We start from the raw sequence: 25660 nt of genomic DNA, 5'->3' as shown, positions 1-25660 counted from the left end.
TGTTAGACCCTTCAATATATTAGTGATATGTGTATAGGGAACATGTTGGAGCACGGTCTTTAAAATTCCCCTTGGTCCTAATTAACTGTGTTTTGTTTGACTGTAAAGATCAGACATCTCAACAAGTGTAAGCATTACTATCTATCCCAAAACATAGGAGGAGGCCAGAAGCCAGGATAAATGTTACAGGAGAGGAAAAGGTGACAAAACACTCCCCGCAGAGGGTAACAAGAAGAGACAATGGACCGGGACTTCCACTGATTTCCTGGTCTCATGTCTTTGGCATACACAGAATGCTGTGACCCATTGGGATAAGTATTCCACCAATAAACACAGCGAAAGTGACATGAACAGAAAATAAGCTAACAGGGAGGTAAGCATAAGGCCAAAAGACCAACTACTGCCGATTAACAGGGAAAATGTGGGGTGCATACTGAATGAGGAAACAGTACACAATAATTAAAACCCCAGCAGTTCAAAGTGAAAAAATCTCACAAGCAAGATACCAGAAACTTGAGAACTACTGATAGTTTTAAACAAGCGCAATCCCACAGTTGTCACAGCCGATACCCTTAAAGTATTCCTTGTCCTATTGTCCATGCTAGTTACCACTTTGCTCATTTCTGGCACTGTAACAAGGAGCTTGGCGCACTTTTTTTTCTGCAGATGGGAAATGCTACTTTGAACTAGGCTAAGTTTAGAAAGGGAAATTAGTGGGGGAAAAGGACTTTTTTGGAATATCCACTCCCTTAGTTGAACTGTTTTCATGTGCCTCAAGTACAAAATAGCGCCAGCTGCAGTCGGAAAACTACACCGATTCAGATACTTTGAATCAAGAACTGAGATTTTTGGGGGTGCAAACGCAATTGTGTGCAGGCATTTTCATTTGTATGCACACTGTTCTGAGACTTAGAATCTAATACACATTGCTAGATACATGAAGTATGAAAAAGCACTGTAGGCGTTTTTCAGATAGTCTTTGGATCTCATACCCAACATGAATGCATGATAAACATTCTTGGAATTAAGTGAGTTATTTAGACCGCAATGGTGATTGAGTTCTATTAATGCACACATCTAAGGTCCAATGCGGACACTTACTTGGATACCTGCTGAGCATTTGTTGTACATACACAGCCAATAAATGGGACACACTCGACAAAGAAATTCAACACCAATTTATAAAAAGACAGATGTTTATATTATTGTAGGCACCCAGATCTTTGGGACCAGGTAAGTACTTAAACGTTTAAAGCATTTAATAGACAACATTGTATTTGTGATAATGGTAACCTATGGGAGAAAATGTATACTGCATACGCCCACTAGTCAATGTCTTACAGGACTGTTCTTCAGAACTTGAGGTAAGTTGGGGCCAAGGTCCAATGCAATACCAACAGGTCACCTAGGTGAGGTCTGGGGCACCTGGGTGCAGAGGTGCTTGTTCATGACGGGTGCCCTGTTTAAGTCAATCGGAAAAATACTTGTAAGAAAGATGCTGGAATTGTACGCAGGGGGGCGGAGGGACCGATCTTGATGAACCCAAAGGGGGAGGCTGGTCTCTAGGGTCTCTGTGGGACACCGTCAGTGTACCTGCACTCGGGCTGGGGGCTCATGTGCAGTGTTGCTTTACCCGGCAGTGTCACACAGCGGGAGGCTCTAGCAATTGTCGGTTTCCTGCAAATCCGGCTGCAGGCAGGGACTGTGGGACCAGTCTGGCTGAGCCCTAAAAGGGGGCTTAGCTCTTAAGGGTCTCAGGACCCCGTATGCACCATTGGCTCACTTGGACTCCCGCTGTGTGACATGGGTGCAGAGGTGCTTTGAGGTGTCTGGTCACAGTGGTGAGAGACTTTCTTCAGGGGTGGACGTGGCGATGGGGACCTAACAGGCCAGCTGGGCCACGCTTGTGGCTGGCCTCTGTGGTGCCAACATCTCTCGTTGGCTGACAGTCATTGTAGGGTCAGTGTCTGAATTGGACCACTAACAAGGCTTGGCTGCTGCAAGGGGTCCGGTACTCCGGGTATTGGTGCTCAAGGGTCTAGAGTCTCGTTACTGGCTAGGGAGACTGGACTGACTTCTGGGAGCACAGAACACCTCCTCCTGGCTGCAGCATCGGAGAGTCCGGTGGTCAGCAGATCAGTAAAGCGGAGCTTGTGTTTTGGTACCTTAAGGATGCAGGAAATAGCTCCATTACTCCACAGGAGATGCTGGCTGTTTTTCGAAGGGCTGGTAGTCTTCCCGGGCCTTTCGGGGTCGTACAGCAGCAGGACGAGTAGTAGGATATAATGCACCCTTCTATAGGGCTGTAAGGTCTGCTGTAGGGGGGACTTACATATATATTGTATGCAGCGACTTGGATGGCACACCGAGGTGCGTGCCATGTCGTATTTTAACCATGGTTTCCACCATGCCACGCAGCCTGCAAAGGCAGTCTGCATGCAATTGATTTGGTTCCGTTAGGGTGGCATAAGATCGGCTGTAGCCCTTCGGGACCCTCTGTGGTACTCCAGTCCTATGTACCAGGAAGTACCATGTCCTAGGGACTTACATGGATGCAACAGTGTGTACCAATTGTGTCAGTTTACAGAGTTTAGGGAAATAGCACTGGGCCTGGTTAGCATGCTTCCAATGCGCTTCCAGTGCACTTCCAGTCAAAAACATCAGTATTGGTGAGTAAAAAGTAGGGGTTACCTTGACAATAAGAGGCACTTTCCTACACTAAACAATTAAAAGAACAGACTTACGCCATACGTTAACAATGAAGAAGAACTGTACAGACCAGGAAACAGAAAGAATACCTACTTTGACACTACAACCACAAACTTCATTCTGCATCTACGAGATGGAGGGACTGGTAAAAACCTTTTCAAAAGTCAAGGAAGAAAAACAGGCAAAATGGCTGCAAAGGCAACAGGAAAGCAAGCCCATGCATCCATGTTATGAGTAAGGATACAGGCTAGAGTTGCAAAGGAACATTCATCTGCTACTCCCCATTAACTGTGACATGGACCACTTAGTCTGCCTTACAGCAATGAATTCTGTGCTACATTTATAGCATTGGATTTACTGTGATGTCTGCGCCAGAGCAACTCGGGATGCTTTATGCTGCTGGGACTCTGATTCCTGGTCTTGGCATCATAAATTACTGCTGCATAAAAATAACTAGTACCTTCCAGAATACACGGATGCTGGTTCACTAAATTCCCTAGATGATTGTAACAGGGTTATAAACAAATGATATAAGATGCACAAGACAGTTCCTTGTCCACTGTGCACACAATCACGATACAACTGTTATCTGTGGACATTCAATTAATCAACAACTGAATGCCATATATTGTAACGTTGTAGCACACTGGGGAGGCACTCGGCCTCTCCAGTGGGGCCGGATGATGAAGCATGTCACCAACCAGGTTGGTGAGTGAGGGCTTTCTATATTGACCCGAGAGGGGTCATACACTCATTGTTTTCCTGCTCCATTTGTATTATTAGGTGTGTTCTTGGACACTTTTTTTGTTTAAAACCTATAAAAATCGGGTACTAAGAGTGTTTCCTGACTCTCCCTACCTCTCCTTTTGTGGTTTCATATATTGTAACATGACCAGCTGGTGAAGCACCATCTCTTACCTCTTGCACAAACATTTGTAGTCACTAATACTTTCTCTTTTCCCTCTCGGAAGCGATCAATCACAGCAGCTCGCTGTTCTACCATCATCTCACCACTCAGCAAAGCCACTTGGTGTCCTTCTTTGACTAGCTCTGCTGCCAGCCACCCAGCTGTCTTGCGAGTCTGATAAAAGAATAAAGATGTAAGCTTCAGATGTTTCTGTCAATATAAAGACACTTGCAATAAGGTAGTGCTGCCCACAAAAGGAAACATGGTAAAGACAGAAAAAATTCTTCTCCTAGACTCACATGACAGAAGATCATGGCCTGAGCTATGGTGATGGCCCCGTAGATGTTGCAGAGTGCATGAACTTTCTCATTTCGGTTGCTGCACATCACATAGTACTGCTTGATGGTGTCTAGCGTCTCCTCTTCTCGCTTCAGTTTGATGATATTTGGGTCAGGAACCACTTTTTGAGCAAATCGCCACACAGATTCTTCAAAGGTGGCAGAGAAAAGAAGCATCTGGCAGTCACGGGCTAGCATTCTGGGAGGATAAAATTGGAGATGGATCAGTACCACAAGATCAAAAGTTTCCCAAAGCAGTACAAGGAACCTCTAGCACTTTTATGCAGCACTCCCTACTTTCCTAACGGCTATGAAATATTTCTATATTGGAAGGGCCAAGACCCTATCACAAAGCTCTAGAAAGTGTAGCCGGTATCCACTCCTGATACAAACAGGTCCTGCTCTCCCATACACAGGGGCGGCCGTACTCCTCTTTTCTCCATCTACCTAAACAAGCATATACTATCTAATCTGTGTCTCTTGACAGTGTTCTGATTTTCTATTTCAGTTGGTGGTCACTCAGTACTACAAGCATGCTCTTTTTATGCCACATAAGCCGGTTTCTTTTTTTTTTTTTTTTTTTTTTTTTTAAAGAAAGGAAATGTCTACCCCCTCATGTATAAGGGGTATGGTCCTCTCATGGACAGAAAAGTAATGTGTCCAATGCAGCTAAATGGGATAGTTCCTTTATCAGTTCTAATCCTTTACAAGGACTATGGAATATGCAGAGGTTAAAAGAGATGAAACATACCAAGTTCTCACCTCTGAATCCGGATGCTCTGATCTTGATGGCCTTGCGTTGCAATCATCACATCCGCCTCATCCAAGACAAACACCTTTATCTTTCTGGGATCGATAAACTTAAGCTTTGAACACCAATCCAGGACAGTCCCAGGTGTTCCAATCACAATCTGCTCCTGAATCTTCACACCTCTCTCCACTGGCAGCAGCAAAGTAAGAGTAAAAAAAGTGGCACACATCAAGAGAAGAAATTAAAAAACAGGTAAGGGTTGAAGGATAGCGGAATGATGTGATGGCTTATCAGTGACAGATGAAAAGGCATTAACAGATTAGCAGAGGTAATAAAAAAAAAAAGGGAGAACAACATGTGAAACATGGAGAGAATTAGAAATAACGTAGTAGATGGTACCGTACTTCCTATGTACCAAACAAAGTATTTGCTGCAATTCATGCCAGCAGACAGAGTTGATCAAGGGTTGCCAGGATGAAACAACCAGGAATAGCAAGACACAGTGAGGAATTTACTATTAAAAGCTGGATTATAAACATAGGGGATTCGGACTCGAGAGTTCCCATCTGTACTATTATAGATATAGCATAATGTAGGATTCGTTTGAGTTCTGGGATGTTTAAGGAAACTGTAATAAGCTAGTTTGGAGGACTACTGGGACTTCTGAATGGCCTACGACTATGAGGTATTCTTTGGAGATGTAGCGGTGAAGACAAATTTTAATTTGCCAGCATTCTTAGAATTGCTGTCTCAAGCTATTGGCGCTAATGTTTTTTTGGGGCTCAAACAATAATCCACATTCAATTGCCATTATTATCCTACGTCTATCAGAATGTAGGGTGTGACATGGAATCTGTCAGTAACCACTGAGGTGGATTTCCTAAGATAGTTTCATGATCCGGACTACTATTATCATGAGAACATGGGATTCTTTAAGGAAATATAGAAGATAAAATTACCTTTGGTGGTCAAACGAAGTAGAGAAATAAAGTGTTTAACCAACTCTTGTGAGTTAAGCCCTTCACGTCCCAATAAGAAGTGCATGTGCCAAAGAAAAAAATAACAGACACTTATACATAACACTTCTCCCAGCACTGACAACAGCCACCTCAAATGGGTTCAGACTATCATACCAGTCGTTTTTCACATGCGGTTTACAAAAACCCACAATGAAAAAGATACAGCAGGCACATCATAACAAGGCCGCAGTGGTGCTCAATGACAAGTCACCTTTTTCTTACTCTTCTTCATTGCAGGCTCCATTTCTCCAAAAGGCAAACAGTCTTATCACACCAAGTGGAGGAAAAATTACATATTAATTTCACTCATATGAAAACTGAGCCATGGCACTGCCTAAATGTAAAATGAAGACTTTCTTATGAGAATAGAAATAATTGGGCTAAGGGCTAGAAAATGATTTGTGACTTGTCTGGCTCTCAACAGGTTCGGTTACCCAGAATCCCTTGCAAACCTCAAACTTTATTTCCTCAGATTTCCGTGACGGAAAGTTCTGGAATCTGTGTGGATCCACAAAATTCCACCTAACCAGCATTCTCCAAAGTCTCCCGATAAAAATGGTACCTCACACGTGCAGGTGGGCCTAGTGCCCGTGACAGGAAATGGACCAAAATGCAACAGGGACTCACCACATTTTACAGTGAAAACTGGCCCTTTGTTTGTAAAAGTGCCTAGCAGTAGATTTTGAACCCTAGCTCTGCAGGCAACTACGGAAAGCTAGCAAACATATACATTGTTTTAATGTAGACACCCAGGGGAATCCAGGATGGGGTGACTTGACTGGTTCTCACCAGTTTCTATTACCCAAAATCCCTGGCAAACCTCAAACCTTGTAAAAAAATAAATACATAATTTTTTTTTTTTTTTTAAATTGCACATTTCTGTGATGGAAAGTTCTGGAATCTGCGTGGGTCCAGAAACCTCCACCCACCCCGCATTCTCTAAAGTCACCTGTTAAAATGGTACCTCACTTGTGTGGGTGGGCCAAGTGCCCGCGGCAGGAAGGGCCTAAAACTTATTGTGAAGACATCACAATTACCTCCCCTTTCCAACGATACCTCTCCCATGTGTTTCGGTGCTCGGGCGGTGATAACCGAGGAGCACAGAAACTGTGAAACTGAAATGAAGTTTCAGTTTCGTTTTCGTGTAATGACCACAGCACGCCATGCCTGTTATTGTCATTGCAAGGAAAACCGAAACAATGCCTTGGGAGGTTGGGAAAGCTCTTTCCCATCTCCAGAGGCAAAACAATAAAAAAATAAAAAACGGGCAAAACAGAGGGGTTTTGCAAGTGTGCTCATGATGGAACCATTCCATCATGAGCACAGAACGGGTTAAAATGCCTTTTCCATAACTCTAGATTTACTGTAAACGGTGCAATCCGATATGGGAATTTTCCAGGATCACAGCCTAGGCCTACTATTCCTGAATGAGACATGGCTCAATAAATTCTCCCTACCTGCCATTAATGTAATGACTACCAGACTACTCGATCAAGGGGTTAGATCACATAGGTAGACCGAGGGACGTGAAGGAGTCACATATAAAGAGATTGCATCATACTCAAAAAGTTACAAGAAACACAGGTCTCCAAGTTCCTTTGCCTGGCTGCAGAATTTAAGTTGACAAACAAGACAGCCATTAAAATAAACATTATCTGCCACTCTTTGGAAAACAGTTGTGTATTTACTTAACAAGTGATAAAATTAATTACTGAAAAAGCAACTGACTAATTGACACTACTAGGGGATTTTAACCTTCACTGAAATGGTCTGAATGACTCCTATGCCTCACGACTGTGATTTTCTAAAAAATAATGACCTACCATAAAATGTGCGGTACCCAACCATGTAAACCGGTCTACAATGAATTCTTTTATCGCCAACGAAGTGGCTCAGAACGGCCAGGCACAAATACCGGTTGACTGATCAGATCACAACCCAATTACGTATTTAATCATCTCAGAGTGGTGACTGAGGGTGAGATAACACAGACCCAAGCAACAGGTTAAAGATACAACGCATCGCTATATCCCAAGGAGGTGCAGGAGAGGTACAGAGGTGCTGGGTGGAGAGATACAGAGGTGCTGGGTGGAGAGGCACAGAGCCCTGGGTGGAGAGGCACAGAGGCGCTGGGTGGAGAGGCACAGAGGCGCTGGGTGGAGAGGCACAGAGGCGCTGGGTGGAGAGGCACAGAGGCGCTGGGTGGAGAGGCACAGAGGCGCTGGGTGGAGAGGCACAGAGGCGCTGGGTGAAGAGGCACAGAGGTGCTGGGTGAAGAGGCACAGAGGCGATGGGTGAAGAGGCACAGAGGCGCTGGGTAGAGAGGTTGGTGACTGACAGAAGAGAACGTGGGAAGGGAGTCCATGTGTCCACATTGAGCCGCTTCCAGGTGCTTTGCAGGTTCACAGTCATAAAGATCAACAGTGGCGGTTTGACGGGTGCTTCGGCACTCGGCCTCTGGGGGAGGGCGACCGCGCCTGGATGCGAGAGAGTCATTTAGGGGTCCGGGACAGGTGCTTGAGAGGGGGCCAGCGCAGGTGACGGAGTAGCAGGAAATCATGGATTGGTGACTTTATTACTGCTGTCCTGAGAGAGGGGTCCTTCCTTCCACTGTGTGACCTCCAGCAATTTAAGTGGGATGAAAAAAATAAAAATGGGTGGGGGGGGGGGGGGGGGGTTCTCAAAGGGCGTGGCTGACATTATTAAGGAAGTGACTTAAAAGTGCATAAGCTAAATATCTGTGCTTAGTATAGTGCGCCACCCGAGTGCTGCTTCTGCCACTACAAACAGATATATAATACATTACGTAACATTCACCTACAACAAGTCAGGACTATTGGCTTTGTCAATGGTTCTTAGCTCCATAAGATAAATAAGCAACAACTATGGCTTAGTTTTCTAAAATATTAAAAATGCTTCAGTTCTGAAATGGCGAGGCTGCGAAAGAACTGTAAAGATCCTCTTTGAAGCGCCACACACTGAAACCCTGCTCTGCCCTCAGAGGGCTCCTGTAAGTCCCCTCTGCCCTCAAGAGGGGGTCGTTTTGTTAGTAGGTGTGACTTCCTGCCACTGCCCTCAGTGGTCTGGGGAATCTGTAGTTTCTGTCTATTTATTGGACCTGTGCGACCTCCTGCCCGTTTCTTGGACCTGTGCGAAGCCTCTGCCCTCAGAGGGCCTGGAAGATGTGCCGGTCTGTCTCCAGCGGGGGTCCGAGCACAGAAGCAAATGTGGAAATAAAGAAGGCGGGGGGTATGAGAGAGAGACTCTGGAGCACAAAAGGGTCCAGAAGGCCCCCTGGGGCAGAGAGGATGCGTTCCTGATATTTAAATTGGGCTCTTAAAAGGACAGACAGCAGCTAAGACCCAGCTCTCAAACCACCCCAAGTCGGTCGAGGTTCTACAGAAAGGGGAGACAAAGGCAAATCAAACAAACGATCAATGTGTTTCCATGATCCAATGGTGCGTAGCGACAGGTCAGTGGCCGGCTAAAGGCTCCTTCCTGTCCCTCCTTTTGTTGCCTGGTGTTGTTAAAGTGAAAGCGTCAGACATCTAAGAAGTCACATACCGGAGAATGAAGCGCCGCGATGAGCTTCTAAATGACAAAAACCTTCTGGCGGGGATAAGCTCAGCAGTGTTCGGTAAGATGCCTGCGCCGCATACGACAGGCCACTACTCATGGCAGCTTTAAACCTATAATTACAAACGCATACCACTACAGCTGCCATTGTCCCAATTAGTGTCTCTATAAAATAGTGCTCAACCATGACATAAAGCCCACCATGTCACGCCACAAGTACACGATCCAGTTCGGATGGGCGAGCCGAAAAGGAGATAGGGCGGGAACAAAGAAGTTTCATTTCAAATAGGGAGCGAGCGTTTACCATAAACTATGATGCCTGCCAATAAAAAGGATGGGTGGGGCTTCCACTCCACTTCTAAAATCTCCTCGGTTACAAGAGGCCTTGCAGAGTGAGCAGCGCATGCGGTGCAAAGCTAGGCAAGACCTAAAAACAAAAACCGCATACTCCAAGCTAAGGCAATAGGTTCTTCAGTTCCCCATTAGACTAGACATTGTACGCCCTAAAATAACTCTACATGAAACCTATTCCCAAGTTAGAGGTCATAACTACTATAGAAAAATGTTAATAATAATCAGATTTCTTTGTTAAAAAATGTCAAACGATTGAAGAACCCAGGAAGACCATTAGGAATACAAGACCATCCTCTCACTTCTTGGATGCGATACCTGCTTTAATACTGAAAGACATCAGTCCATCTCTTACCCTTGAGTGACTAAGACAGTGTGGTGCTTCACCTTAAAAGTCAGACGGGTCAACATGCGCCTAAACTACTTTGCTAAAACTAATCTTACACCTCTGCCAGAAAGCTACTGAAAACAGACCTACCTGAATATATATAGTCTGGATTAAAATTTGGAGAAGCATTGTCTCCTCTTCATCCTCAATTTACAGTAGCATTCAATCATAGGAGCAGAAAGGTTTTCAATGGCACAGCTCCCAACTGGGTTTGTTATTTTCTACGTAACCAATCCTAACAAATAAAAGTGAACCATCTCTCAGAAACAGTAGGTGTAAGCTAGGGGGTTTCACAGGGCTCAGTCCCATCATCAGACTCTCTTCAATATATATTTGGACTATCTAATTACAAGCCTCAGTTTATTGTCAGCTTTGACAAAGACATACTCTCAGACACAGTAACACAAGCAATCCCCCTAAGGCATTTCGCCACTTGGAACCAAACTTCCTCAGCTTAATTGCTTCTCATCTCATACTACAGAGCTCAATCATTGTCTAATCATGGCTAGACACACTAGATGCAGAAAACAGCAACCCTCATTACATGCACAATATATTACTTGGCATCACTCTAGATTACACACACACACACACACACACACGCACACTATTGCCCTAACAAAAAAAATACTCTGTACCAACTGAAATCATTCATTCCAGAATCAGACTTTAAAAAAGTGTTACAATTACTAGTCTTATAAAGACTCAACTATGCTTAACTAAAAGGGTATTATTAAATTACAAATAACTCCTCTGAAGGCTACCCTTTATGCTCCAGCAAAGGTACTATCAGAAGTTAAAAACATTAATCACATTACCCTAGCAGTTAGAGGTCTCAAATGGCTCCAGGACATTCCTGCTCTTTACATGGTGTTAAATCTGTGCTTTCGGAGCCAACTTGGTTTAGAAAACAAAAAAGCATTTCACAAGTACCACAAATGTGCCCATAAAATCGAGAACAGGATACCTCTTATATTACAATAAAACCCCTCTATGGAATTACACAAAAAGGAGCACACAAAAAACTATTATTCGAACATTATCTTCAAAGCTTACCAAGGAACGGACAATACAGGTTTTGATCTCAGAACAGAGGTGATCAATTTCTCCATATCTTGTTTATTTGTTCTTGTTTATCCGAAGTATCTGCTGTTCCAAAGATATTCTGTAATGTGACACTATGAGGTCTAGGTTCAGAAGATGTGCTCTGTAGACAACTCTTATGTTGTAGTCTTCTAATGATTTCAATGGTAATGCTTTGCCTCTGTTAAGAGCGCCTACAAGCTATATCAACAGCAAATAAAGTGGACATGGCCAACAAAAGAACTCTAAAATTCTCTCAAGGGCCAACATCACAAGAAGCACTAATGACCTGAGAATCCCTTTCTCAGGAACAATATTCAGACATATTTTACTACTAATGTTGACCCATATTTAGGACAAGTTTTCTAAAGTACCTCCAACATTTTATTTTTTATATTAATTTCACGAGTCATTTCATCAATGACACAAACTAGCAAATCAGAAAATGGGATTACTAGTGGTTAATGAAATAAACAGGATATGAAGCACTCTGCATAAAGTGCTATCAATATCTGCCATGGTTCCATGGATGAACTCACATTTGTTTCCCCGAACAGCATATGCCAACTTCAACTCTGGGTAGAATTTGCCCATTTGTTCAATCACCTTTCCTGTTTGAAGAGCCAGCTCATAGGTGGGGGATAGGCACAGGCTCTGCAAGAAAAAGACGGTGCATAACGACACAGGTTAAGTTTAAAAAAAAAAAATAAAAAAAAAATAAAAAACACACAGGTTATGATCATTCACAGCTTCCAGATTGATTGTAAATAATTGGCGGTTTACAATTTGAGAACATGATACAACCACAAACCAAAATGCCCAGTCACACTTACAGCAGAAAGTGCGTGTCTACCATGCCCTTAAAAGCCACCCAGTCCGTTCCTGTCCACCACCTCTTCCAAAGTAGTAAAAACAATGCTTGAAAAGAGCTATAAAGAGGTTACTTTCCTGTACCAAAATTCTCCAGCATGGATATGCCTCTTTAACATGCTTTTGAAAATGGCTTGTCCCCAGGTTGGGAACATTTAGTATAGGAGTGGACTATATACAGTATAGAAGTCCATTCATCAAGTCATGTGGGCGGGTTTAGTCTCCAGGGAGTGGTTGACCTAAGCTTTGTCCACATGAAGAGCTTATCCTCAATATTATAGAACAGCCTCACTTGGAGGAAGGTGGGTTGTGTATACATAAGAGTTAAGGGGGCTAGCAAAATGATTAAATCCTATGTAACTTTTGCTTTCAAACCTTGGTTTTTCAAGTCAATACACATCCTTGTGGTATAGAATAGCATGAACACCTTTGGGGACACCTTTGTAATTTTACAGACTGCTGCTGAGGATCGAGGGCTCTCCTGGACCCCTTTCTTGCTTCACAACTTGCGGAACCCGCTTTGCGGGTCCCGCTGCGCACCTGAATCACTGGTAAGCCTGATTGTGCTGCGTGTGTTAGACCAGGGCTGCGAGCGTGCGGGGCAGGACTTCCAAGACCAGAAGCCTCTGCACACCGCGCCTCTCGACACCTGGCCGCTCTCCCTGTCCACCACGCCCCACCTGCAATCCCACGGTCTACCTGTTTAAGGCAAGGCATTCACCCGTTAAGCGGGAGCGTGCGGGAGCGTCCCGGGAGAAGCCCGGGACAAGGGCGGGACCGTCCGGGGCCGTAGGAGGCCGGGCAGGGCCAGGTTACTGTCATTTATTTTTATTCATCGTCCACTGTTCAACAGTTTGTCAGTAGTGTACTAAGAGTGTAATCTGGGCCAGATAGTATACTTAGCTCAGTCTAGATATGAGCCATTCCGCACCCCCAGGCGTGGGTGTTTCTGTACACGGCCCACTCGATAAATTTTTTAAGAAATCTACCAAGGAAGTAGATATGGATCTTCTCCTTGCCGAGAGAAGAGCTGAGCGCCGACGCTCAATTGGGCATCTAAAGAAAATTCCGCTGCCCACCCTATCAGACCCAAACTTCACCCAAGGAACGGCTGCCCAAGGGTTGAGCTCCATTGAAGATGATGTCACTGACATTAATAAAATCCCCAGTATATTTAGGTTTCCAATTATTTCCCCACCGCGTGTTAGTGCTACCAGCGGAGGCCATTTAGATTGTCCCCCTATTGATCATTCTAGCCTCATTGATTTAAACAACCCTGATATCCAGATTACGGAATCCGAATCTCGTCCTACGTTGACCAACCAGTCACTGGTCTGCGTAGATCCTGGCGAGAATCTGTTACCAACGAGTGTGTGTGACGCTGGAATCAAGCCTGACAAGGCGAAGAGGGTTGTGCGTTCCCCACCTAGAAAAAAAAAGGAGAAAGGGCGGGGTAAAAAGGAAAGGCCAAAGTCGACAATCACCTCCCCCGTCTCTACTCAAACCAAACACTGAGCTACCGGTCCCATCCAATGCTGAGTTACCGTTGGTTGACCTACACGATTTGGTTACCCCTGAGACTGTTATTGAAGGGCCTAAGGAGGTGTCCTATGCCATCCTAGAGAAGCTTATCAAATCATATATGTTACCTTTGCTGGAGCATGTTAGGATAATGGGCGACAAAATGGATCGCCTACTGGCGTCCGTTGAGCTAACACATCCCCCTAGCTCTGATAAGGACTCGGGACCATCCATTAAACCGCATGGTACAACCCATGTTGCTGGCAATACAAATACTATCTCTAGCCAACAACCTGAACGTACAACTAATGTAGGCACTACTTCAATTAAAACATCGGCTTTGGCTGTTAAACCTCCCAGAGCAGCTAGCTCTGCCAAAGCGAATCCCGGGGTGGTCGCTAACAAACCACCTACTAAGGGAGTAATGCCTCAGGTAAAGAATGGGGTGGGCAAATCCGCAAACACTAACATTAAATACCACAAATCCCTACCTCGGAGGAACAATGTAGATTTGCCTCCGGATTCTATGAACTATGTTATTGTAATGACGGGTGTGCCACCAGTTTCGGAGGGGGATCGGGAAAATAACGAAAGCCTAAAAAACAAAGTCATTTTCTGGCTGAAAACAAATAGACCCCTTCCGGTTCACCTTAATGGAGATATTGTTTCGGTCAGAAGATGTCAGTGGGTGGGGGTACGCCCCAAGGATATAGAGGGGGATATAGTGATCATCAACTTTAGGGACCACAGAGTAGTATCCCATCTCTCAGATTGGTATGTGGGAAGTAATGAGGGAGGGATCTCCACGAGGAACCTCAGTTATTTTTATCCTGAGACCCTGATTAATCCAACTGATCAACCTCCTGCCAAAAATACTAAAAGTTCCCTCAAATGGTCCAACTTTACATCTAGTTTTCATGGACCCCAATTCAACCCTGAGGCACGGTACCGCTCCTACACACAATCTAGCTATAATAGTTCCCTACGAACACCGGGTTGGGCTAAGGTTAAGCCTCAACCTTTTGGTCCCTCAAGCTTATCGGACTTCCCACTCCATAATAAGACTCTGCACCCTTTGGCTCCCTCACCCCTGTTTTTCCACAGTTTCAACAGCCCCCAAGTTTCTACCCAGCATGTCAATATCCAAATAGGTTCACTCAGCCCAACGAGTATTGGAACATCCCGCTGAGGAACCTCTATGACCCACTATTAGGGCTATCGTCTAATGACTGACCAGCTTTTTCAACAAGGGCCGATGAGTAACTCCGATTGTATGGGTGTTGGAGCGGTCCTGGGTAATCCACTATGTACTGTTAAAGGTTTTGAAGACCAACTTCATTATTGTGTGAAAGGGTGTATGGTCTATTCAAGAGAGCCTGATATATTGGCTATGGTACCCACCTCAATGTCTTCCAAGGACGTCACCACTGAGAGCGTTAATCTAGAGCCAATCACCCAGGTTGGGTCAATGTGTATGCCAATGGAAGGTACGAATAAAGTTGCCCCCGAGCTTGAAGAACCCCTTCCCCAGCCCAACGAATCCCACCCTCTAGACATAACTAAATCGTGTGACCGAGTATGTATAAAGGATGCTACTTAGGGATGTTGTAATATAGCGGGAATTGAATCTCGTATTTGCATTTCTGATTGGGTTGATTTTATCTGTCGAGGCGATGTTTGGTCATTTCAAGAGACCTGGGCAACCTCACCAGTGTTTCTCTCAGGTTTCTTGAACTTTAACAAACCAGCCATTAGAAGTCATAGAGGTCGGACCATGGGTGGCCTCACAATCTGGGTTCGCCAATTTGAAGGTGTGTCTGTTAAGGAAGTTTTTATTGACTGTCCAGATATATTGATTGTTAGTATTAAAACAAAAAGTGGGATGGATATACTGCTGATCAATGTATATGCTAGAGGAATCATGGGTGGCAGAGTTTCAACCACCCTTCTCTGTTTGGATGACTTCCTAAGTACTACCTCAAAAGCTGGTCATGTGGTTGTTATGGGTGACCTAAACACTTGTTTTGAACCTCTAAGTAAAGACGATGGTTTATTAACTGAAGCAGAGGATCTGGTTTGGGGGGTTCCTCAACTTGATATACCCCCGATCAATAAGTGGTCCCAAGCAGCTACATTTATTAAAGGTCCTTTCTGAACTGGGGGTTACATGCCCTTAACGGACGAGTAAGCTCGGACAGGATGGGTAAACACACATTTTTCAATGGTAGACATAGCAGTCGTATTGACTACATCCTAGTAGATATTAAAATGTGGCCTGTGGTATCGGACATGGTAATTAAGCCATGTCCAGAAAGTGACCACGAACCTCTGGTAGCGGAACTGAAGGACTTTAGTTTTGCAGGGCCGGTTGAACGACAGCTAAACCCTGTACAGGAAGCTGTCGTACTTACAAATGACATGAGGAGGGTTCGCTGGCCAAAGGTTTCTGTGGATGTGGAAGCACGTAAAAAGATCAGAGCCCTGGTTTCCAACTCACTGATAGAAATTGATAAGTGTGAAAACCAGGAAATGATCAACACAAATATCACGGACATTCATGCTAGCTTGTTTTTGTCTCTTAAATCACTGTTTATTAAGTATGTTGCCAATAAGGGTAGAGGGAAGGTTAGGAAACCCGCTAATTGGTTCAACGACGTTTGCCGACAGACCCATGCGGATCTGTTTAAAGCTTTAAAACTAAAGAACCCAGCCCTAATCAAAGCAAGTAGGAAGGCTTTCAACGATGCTAAACGCTCTGACAAAGCTGCTTGGGATGAGGAGCGTTGGACATCACTAGCTGAGGCCTGTGGCTCTAGGAACCTACAGCAGTTTTGGCACCTTCTCAGATGGGGTTTGGCACAGGATGATCGCCCAAGCCCCGCATCCGTTGAACAACAGAAATGGGTGTCTCACTTTGAGGAACAATTTAGATGCCGCAGCAATACGCAAGATTCCATTAGTTGGCCATTATCGCTAGATTCACTTGAGTTCTCGGCCAGAGAAGTCGAAATAGTCCTGAAAGCTATCCCTAGGGGAAAAGCGCCTGGTCCCGACTGCATACCAGCGGACATATTCCAACAGGACCTTGATCTATGGGTACCATACTTAGTGCGGTTGGTAAATGCACTGGCCATGGGTGCTAGGGTACCTGATTCCTGGGCAGGTGCAGAAATATTGCCTATTTTTAAGAAGGGTGATCGGTCGGTTCCATCCAACTACCGGCCGATCAGTCTTATTGACGCGGTACAGAAGATCATAACCCGTCTTGTTTTTTTCCAGAATTCAGGCATGGATAGAGGAGCATGACATCCTTACTCCTCTTCAAGCTGGGTTTAGACCCCACGTGAGCACCCTGGATCAGGCATTCCGTTTCATGCTTTTGCATTGGAAGACGGTCACCTTGGGCAAAGGCAACCTATACGCGGCCTTCGTGGACTTAGGGTCAGCATTTGACCTTGTCCCGAGGGCCGGGTTATGGAAATGCCTATTAGATATGGGTATGCCCCCCACCTTAGTACGACTTATAGTGAACCTACATGCACATACCTTTGCCTTTGTGCGCTGGGGTAAACCGGGTGAGGTGACTGAGAATTTTCCAGTGGCCAAAGGTGTCAGGCAAGGTTGCGTGCTGGCACCCACCCTGTTTTCTCTATATATAAATAGAGTTACCAAGTATTATGACAATTTTTCCACTGATGCCCCAAGTCTGGCTGGAATGAAAATCCCCTTGCTCATGTTCGCTGACGATACACTCTTGATCTCACGAACCAGACAGGGTTTGCAGAAAGCCCTGTCGAGGTTCGAGAGTTTCTGCAGCGAACATGAGCTAGAGGTGAACGTGTCCAAAACCAAATTTATGGTTCTAAGAGGGCATAAACAAATTAATGCCAGGGTTTCCATGGGGGATACCCCCCTGGAGCAGGCAAAGTATTTCACCTACTTGGGAGTTACCTTTAGTGAGACTTTGAGCTGGTCCCATCAGGTTGAGCTCATGACCTTGAAGCACCAGCAGCTGGGTGGGGCACTGATTACGGAACACAAAGGTTCATTTACCAGGCCAATGTCCCCGCTTATTAAGATATATGGCGGTAAGGTTTTACCAGCAGTCCTATATGGAGCAGAACTCTGGGGTGGTAGCAATTTGGACCCGTTAAGACATGCCCAAAATAAATTTTAAGAATGGCAACAGGTCTGCCTCAGTCATCACCACTAATTCCCCTTTTTTACGATTTAGGGTGCCAACCGGTGGAGGATCAAGCAAGACTTCGACCTCTAACATTCTGGCGTCGTCTATGGACAACGCCGGAACTTCACCACTATGCAAAAGCCTGTTTGGAGGTTAGAAACAGCTTTGGTGCCACAAACATAGGCTGGTTTAGAGACCTTAAGGCTACCCTAATAGCTCTGGGGTATGGAGACCTGTGGTCCTCCCCCGAGTCAGCCAATTTCCCATCTAAAAAGGATTTCAAACAGTGTTATTGGGAATGGGTGACACATAACAGGCATTCAAAAATGTGCTCCAGTAGCCTTACTGGTCTGTTCATTGTTTACAAGGATACGCCCAAGTTGGAAAGGTATTGGGATATTATAACAAAGCCCATGGACCGCAAATTATTCATTCAATTCAGATGCGGCTCACTTCCTCTTGGGGATTTTACTAAAAAGTGGGGAGCTGAAAGGACGGGGCACTGTCCCAAGTGCCAAGGTATTGGGGAAAGCTTGAATCACTTTTTGTATGTGTGTCCACTAAACTCTGCCCCCAGAGCCAAATGGCTTAGGCCAGTATGGAGAAACCTTGGTACCAGCTCGGCTGGTGAAGCCAGTAGAATGTTAAAGACCAATCTGGCCCCTCTAATTGTTGTGGGGGTTGCTAAATTTTTGGGGTGGGCCTGGCTGCTTAGAATTAGGTTCATTAACAGCAATTTAACGGGGACCTAAAAGATGTGATTGTTTTACAACTAGGCCCAGTATTCTGCTGAAATATGTTTGTATCTGAGCGTTACTGTAAATTTTGTAAATATGTAACAAGAAGCCGATTAGCTTGTCAATGATTTAATACTTGTTTTAATTGCTTTTATATGTATAAACTGTATGTTATGTCTTTTATGATGAACTAATTGAATAAAGACTTCTTGAACTGAACTGAATAGCATGAATTTGTATTGGGACGCTGGTAATATGAAGTGTAATCTTCTAAGGAACAAATGCTCACAAATGTTAATGAAAACACATTTTTGGAAAATCAATGTCCATTCAGATACATATCAGGAAGGCATGTGCTGTCATCCTTCATACTCCTACTTAATATCGCCTGCAGCAGTGTACGGACATGCTGTGCCACAGTTGTTGCCATGCCTTAGATGGATAGACTGTTATTCTGCCAGGCAAAGGCCTGTTAGTCTTAAGGTAATCCAGTTTATGAACACTACAAACCGTGTGACAATACTCTATTTGGACAAAAAACCAATAAGAAAGTAGAAGAACATAACAAAATAGTTCAACCCATATATTCACTTGACTCCTTTCACATCCAGCACTTTCAGCGACCTCTTCAAGCTTAGAAAAATTATGAAGAGAAAAGACAGCAACAGTGTCTAAGTATGGTGAAAGTCAGAGAGAACCGTCGAGCAGAACTACTTAATTTCACACCCAGGAATGGCTCAAAGGGTTTTGGACAAAAGTGTTGACAGGACAATATTCACGTCTCTTGTGGGACACCCCCGCGCCGCACGGCCACCAGCTGCTGCATGTGCCCCAGTGCCTGCTTTCTGCCTCAGCGCCGGCCTCGCTGCTGCCTTGAACGCTCCCCTTTGGTTTCCGCCGGTTTTTTTGACCGAAATTTGTGCTTGTTTTCTTTGTATGCCGTATGATTGTTAACTGTTTTGCCTCCGTTTTGACCTGCATTGTTGCCTGTATTTTTGTACCGTTTCTTCTTCGTGTTTTCGCCCTCCATTTGTGCTTGTCTCCTTCCTGATTGCCCGCCTACTCGCCGCCCCCCGCTCTCCCTCCCCGCTCCCGCTTCCCGCCACTAGCCCCGGCCCTTTTCTCTTCTGTTCCCTCCCCGCTCCCGCCTCCCAGCTGCTCCGCCCACCCGCGCACTTCGCCTTTAAATGGCGACCGTGCGAACGCGCAGCGGTCACGCGCAGCGGGCGCGCCGATTGTGCGCCGAAGGCGCGCCAAAGGTAAGCCCGTCTGCGCCCGTCCGCGACCGGACCGCGCCCAGCGCCAGGACCCCTGGCCCCCGAAGACCCCGACCGACCCGCCTGACGTACTCCGCCGCCACCCTCACCGCACTCAACACCGGCCGACTCCCAGAATGCCACCAAGCCACTCCACGACGTACCCACGGACCTTTCAGCTGCCACGCCTGCAAGTTCTCCTGCATCCGGACCAGCCTCGCACCAGCACCCGCCAAGTCAAACACCAGCAGCACCCACCTCAAGTGCATCCTGCTCAACACCCACTCCGTCCACAGACACGCCATCGAACTCTGGAACCTTCTAGACGCCACAGCCCCGGACGTTGCCTTCCTCACGGAGACCTGGATGAACGCCTCTTCAGCTCCCGACATCGCCATCGCTATCCCAGAGGGCTACAAGATCGTCCGGAGGGACCGAAACGCCAACCAGATGGGAGGAGGCATCGCCATCATCCACAGGAACACCATCCGGCTCACGACCAGCACCGACAACACCCTGACCAGCGCCGAACACCTGCATTTCCAGATCCACACCAACCCGAACACCACCCTCAGAGGCACCCTGATCTACCGACCCCCTGGACCACGCACACAATTCAGCGAGGACATCGCCGACTTCGTCAGCCCGCACGCCCTCCCCTCCGCTGACTACATCCTCCTGGGAGACCTCAACTTCCATCTAGAGAACAACAACGACCGCAACACCAGCACCCTGCTCGACAACCTCGCCAACCTGGGACTCAAGCAACTGGTGTCCACCCCCACCCACCTCGACGGACACACATTCGACGCAGTCTTCTCTTCCAGCACAGACATCGACTTCAGCCACGCCACAGAGCTTCAATGGACGGACCACAGCTGCGTCCACTTCACCTTCAAGAGAACGACGACCCACCACCACCAGCAACAGGCCGCCCGCAGAAGCTGGAACAAGATCACAGCAGACCAGCTCGCCACCTCCCTGAGCCAGCACCCTCCTGCCAGCTCAGCGAACCCCAGCCAGGCCGCCGACAACCTCACGAAGTGGATCAGCAACTGCGCGGACGAACTCGCCTCACTGAGGACCCCGCCCAGCAGACCCGGCAGCAAGAAGGCTCCATGGTTCACCGACGAACTCAAGAGCTCCAAGAAGAACTGCCGAGCCCTCGAGAAAGTCTGGAGAAAGGAACCGACACCGGACAACAGGACCTCCTTCAAACTTGCCACCCGGAAACACCACCAGCTGATCCGCGCCGCCAAGAAAACAGCATTCAAGGACCGGTTGGACAACAACGCACACAACTGCAAGGAACTCTTCAACATCGTGAAAGAGCTTTCCAACCCCAGCGCAGGAAACAACGACATCACCCCATCGCAAGACCTCTGCAACTCCCTCGCTTCATACTTCCACAACAAGATCGCGGACATACACAACAGCTTCTACAACCAACCAACGCACACCATGACCGAACAACCACCCCCCACCACCACCCTCCACGCCTGGACCCCGATCAGCACCGAAGACACCATCCGCACGATGAACTCCATCCACTCCGGATCACCGACCGACCCCTGCCCTCACCACGTCTTCAACAAGGCCGACGCTGTCATCGCACCCCACCTGCGAGACATCATCAACACATCCTTCGACACCACCATCTTCCCTGAGAGCTGGAAACACGCCGAACTCAGCGCTCTACTCAAGAAACCAACAGCGGACCCCACCGACCTCAAGAACTACCGCCCCATCTCGCTCCTCCCGTTTCCAGCCAAAGTCATCGAGAAGACCGTCAACAAGCAGATGGCCGCCTTCCTCGAGACGAACGGATCCCTCGACCCCTCACAGTCCGGCTTCCGAGCCAATCACAGCACCGAGACCGCCCTCGTCGCCGCCACCGATGACATCCGAGCCCTGATGGACAATGGAGAAACAGCGGCCCTCATCCTCCTAGACCTCTCCGCGGCATTCGACACGGTCTGCCACCGCACCCTAGTACAGCGCCTCAGCAACATCGGAATCCAGGACAAGGCGCTGGAATGGATCATCTCCTTCCTCGACGGAAGAACACAGAGAGTCCGCCTACCACCGTACAAATCAGAGGCCTCCGAAGTCATCTGCGGCGTCCCTCAAGGATCATCTCTGAGCCCCACCCTCTTCAACGTCTACATGAGCCCCCTCGCGGCCATCGTACGCAAACACAACCTCAGCATAATCTCCTACGCCGACGACACCCAGCTGATCCTCTCCCTGACCAACGACCCCACCGCCGCCAGAGCCAACCTGCACGAAGGGATGAAAGAGGTAGCCGAGTGGATGACGACCAGTCGCCTGAAACTGAACTCGGACAAGACGGAGGTCCTCATCCTGGGCCCCTCACCCTCCGCCTGGGACGACTCCTGGTGGCCTCCCACCCTGGGCACCGCACCCAAACCGACAGACCATGCACGCAACCTGGGCTTCATCCTGGACTCCTCCCTCTCCATGACCAGGCAAGTCAACAACGTCTCCTCGGCGTGCTTCAACATCCTACGCATGCTACGGAAGATCTTCTGGTGGATCCCCACCGAGACCAGGAAGACCGTCACCCAGGCCCTCGTCACCAGCCGACTGGACTACGGCAACGCCCTCTACGCCGGTACCACCGCCAAGCTCCAGAAGAGACTCCAGCGGATCCAGAACGCCTCAGCCAGACTCATCCTCGACATCCCACGAACCAGCCACATCTCCGGACATCTGAGAGACCTTCACTGGCTCCCCGTCAACAAAAGAATCACCTTCCGCCTCCTCACCCACGCACACAAAGCCCTACACGACCAAGGCCCGAGCTACCTCAACAGCCGAGTCAACTTCTACGCTCCCAAACGCCACCTCCGATCAGCCAACCACGCCCTCGCCGCCGTCCCCCGCATCCGAAGAGCGACTACAGGAGGAAGGTCCTTCTCCTACCTGGCCGCCAAGACCTGGAACTCCCTCCCTCCCGACCTGCGCCTGACCCAAGACCACCTCTCCTTCAGGAAGAAGCTGAAGACCTGGCTGTTCGAGCAGTAGCGGCATAACCCCCTCCCCCCCGCATCCCCCCCCCAGCGCCTTGAGATCCTACGGGTATGTAGCGCGCTTTATAAGTGTCATTGATTGATTGATTGATTGGTCTCACATGGGTGCAAGCCTATTGTTGTAATCTCACTGTTTTCTTTTGGTACATTCCACCCACCTCTCCCTTTTCCCCTTACCGTGGTATGTTTCGCTGAGCTTGACTTAGAATGTTGACAGATGTCTGTTTCGGAGAGTTGGATGGCCAATAACGCAGACTTGGAAATTCCTCTAGGTCTCTTGCTTGAACTTTTAACACCGGCGACGTGTTGCTGCAAAGGGGGCAGTTGTGGCCACCTCCCCTCTCGGTACTCTCACCATTAACGTTCAGGAAGGAGGAATAGATAGTAGAAGGTTGTATTCCTCATGTCATCATGTGAAGTGGAACAGAGTTGGAAAGGAATCAAAGTGTAGCGGATTCAGAGGTCATTCTGGGCAATTAAGAGAACCTTGCCAGCGGGATACAGAGCTTGAGTGACGTCCGTGAAGTAGCACGTCAAAGGTGTTGCGGAGTCAGCCTATCCCTCAGAGTCAGCCTATCCCTCGAGAATGGCAGTGTAGCAGGAGTCCCTTGTTACAACCTACTTGCAGGTCAGTGGATTGCTGGTGGTGGCGTCACGTTGACAGAAGGAAGCTCCTGTGGTACGCTGGTTGCAGAGTCAGGTACTCATTAATGAGTCAACAAGTGTGAGGAAAGGTGGAGAGTCCTTCGTGTTAGCTGTGGGCAAAGAGCGGATCTTGCAGCAAGAAGGGTAGCTGCTAAGAGCAAGTGGAGTGACTCTTGCCGCTTTCAACATTCGACGTGCACTATTGTCAGCCTGGCGGTAGAGGCAGCTTTTCAGTGTGTGGGAGCAGGTGCCGTAAGGAGACTTCTCTCCAGGCCATGCGCAGATCCCTGCTACAGTTTCCAGAGGTAGCATTTTGTTGAAGTCTCTCCGTCCTGTCAGATGCGCATGGTTGTCATAGAAACAAGGGAAAGGAAAAGATCCCTAAATGCCAGGAACTGCTCTGGAAGGTGCGCTTGTGTGCGGTGTCAAATAAAAAGGCACCTCTTCCCCCATAGACGTACAGCGGGATGTATTAGTATTATTTGCTCATCTGCTTGAAGATTCGGTTATACATACATATACGCATGGGCTAAGGACTGTAGTGTAAGATCTGCTGTGCATTTTCACGCCCATGTGTCAATTGGCATTGTGCTTTCTGGAGACTGCGTTTACACCCTTAATCAAGGCACTTGGAGATGCGCTTGGGACTTATGACTGGAGTTATTTTGTGCTAGACTGCGTTGTTGGTACTGGCATATTCCACAATTGGGCTACTAACGAGACTCCTCCTCTACTTACTAGTTTCTCCACTGCATCACTGCCTCTTAGACCTTTGTCTTCATTTTACTGTGGGGTGACTGTTTTGTACCATGACAGCAGCTCCAAGCATGACCCAGCCACCTCCATTTCTAAACGAAATAGGAGAACCTGAGATATGCTGGAAGGAATGGGTCAAACTTTTTGAATCTTACTTAATTGCCATAGGTGGAGAATGGTTCACTGCCATGCGCAAACAGCATATCCTTCTTCACAATTTGGGCATACAAGGGCGTAAAATTTACGAAACGTTGCCCATACCAGAAAACCAAAATGGCAATTGGTGGAAGGTATGGATGATTTTGCCTCTACTATGGTAAAGTTGGAAACACACTTTAGGGACAAAATAAATGTAGTGTTTTAACGGTACACATTTTTCAGCAGGTCCCAAGGAAAACAGGACTCAATTACCAACTACATTGCAGCATTAAGCGGTCTCACCCAACTGTGCGATTTTGGAAATTTAACAGACTCTTTAATTAGAGACCAATTGGTACGGTGCACCAAGAATGTGCACATTCAAGAAAAACTGTTAGCAAAGAATCCCTGCCTTCATGATGCAGTCCGTATTGCCAAATCAGTGGAACACACCGCTAAATTTATGGAAGAGATGAAAACCACAACAAAAGTGGTAGCTAATATCCAAGAGGAAGTGGAGGTATGCGAGGTAAATAAAATGCAAAATAAGAATAATGTACACAAGCCCCCTGGGAATGAAAAATTACAGATGCTACAGGTATGGCAGCAGCAACCATCTTGCTAACAACATTTATTGCCCAGCTCGGAGCGTCACTTGCAAGAAGTGCAGTAGGACGGGACACTTAGCAAGTTTCTGCAGGGAAGGCGATCCTCATCATGGAGAGGGTAAGAAATAAAGTGTGTCTTGCCCAGTGAGAAGTACATTTTCCAACTTAAAGAAGATACTGTAAATGTAATTTATCTCACATGTGACGTGAAGTTGAACAGCAAAATTGTTACCATGTTTGCTGACTCATGCTCGCCTTTTACATTTTTGAACTGTAAGGACTACAAATGCATTGACAACCAGAACAAAGCCTTGCAGAAACCTGCCGTTTTCCCCACAGGCTATAACAAAGAACCTATACCGCTCTTAGGCATGAGAGAGATGCAAATTGAATTGAAGGGGAGAATCACCATAGGCAAGGTGTACATCGTAGAGACAGGATAAAATCTGTTAGTGTGGCAGCAACAAAAGGAGCTAGGAATCCTCCTTCACGAAACCAGGGAGGAAGAGGTCCTGCTAACTGATCAAAATTTAACCAGCACCAACATCTGTTAAGAATTCCCTAAACGGTTCAACAATTCCCTAAACGGTTCGAAGACAGGATGGGACTCATCCGTGATTACCAACACAACTCCAGGTCAACGTTAAACCAGTTGTACACAAGATGCGTCCTATACTACACCAGATGAGTGAGCCTTTGGAAAAAGTTAAAAAGATTGTGCATGATGGGGGTAATACAACCTGTAGACATGTCGGAATGGTTGGTGCC

At 46.9% G+C, this 25660-nt stretch overlaps 1 protein-coding gene across 1 annotated transcript in view; it reads right to left on the bottom strand.

Moving 5' to 3' along the window:
- Positions 1 to 25660, bottom strand: part of LOC147711494 (ATP-dependent RNA helicase DDX19B) — a 161881-nt gene that overhangs the window by 5637 nt on the left and 130584 nt on the right. The window contains exons 8-11 of the mRNA XM_086922190.1: positions 11662 to 11776; positions 4717 to 4894; positions 3916 to 4153; positions 3628 to 3790 (exon numbers count right to left, since the gene is read on the bottom strand). Coding sequence (XP_086778316.1) covers positions 3628 to 3790; positions 3916 to 4153; positions 4717 to 4894; positions 11662 to 11776 — 694 coding nt within the window. The remainder of the gene's footprint in view (positions 1 to 3627; positions 3791 to 3915; positions 4154 to 4716; positions 4895 to 11661; positions 11777 to 25660) is intronic.

This window comes from Lissotriton vulgaris, chromosome 5, assembly GCF_964263255.1.
Source record: "Lissotriton vulgaris chromosome 5, aLisVul1.2, whole genome shotgun sequence".
Classification (NCBI taxonomy): domain Eukaryota; kingdom Metazoa; phylum Chordata; class Amphibia; order Caudata; family Salamandridae; genus Lissotriton; species Lissotriton vulgaris.
The sequence above is the reverse complement of the archived record's forward strand: the minus strand, read 5'-3'. Positions and strand labels throughout refer to the sequence as shown.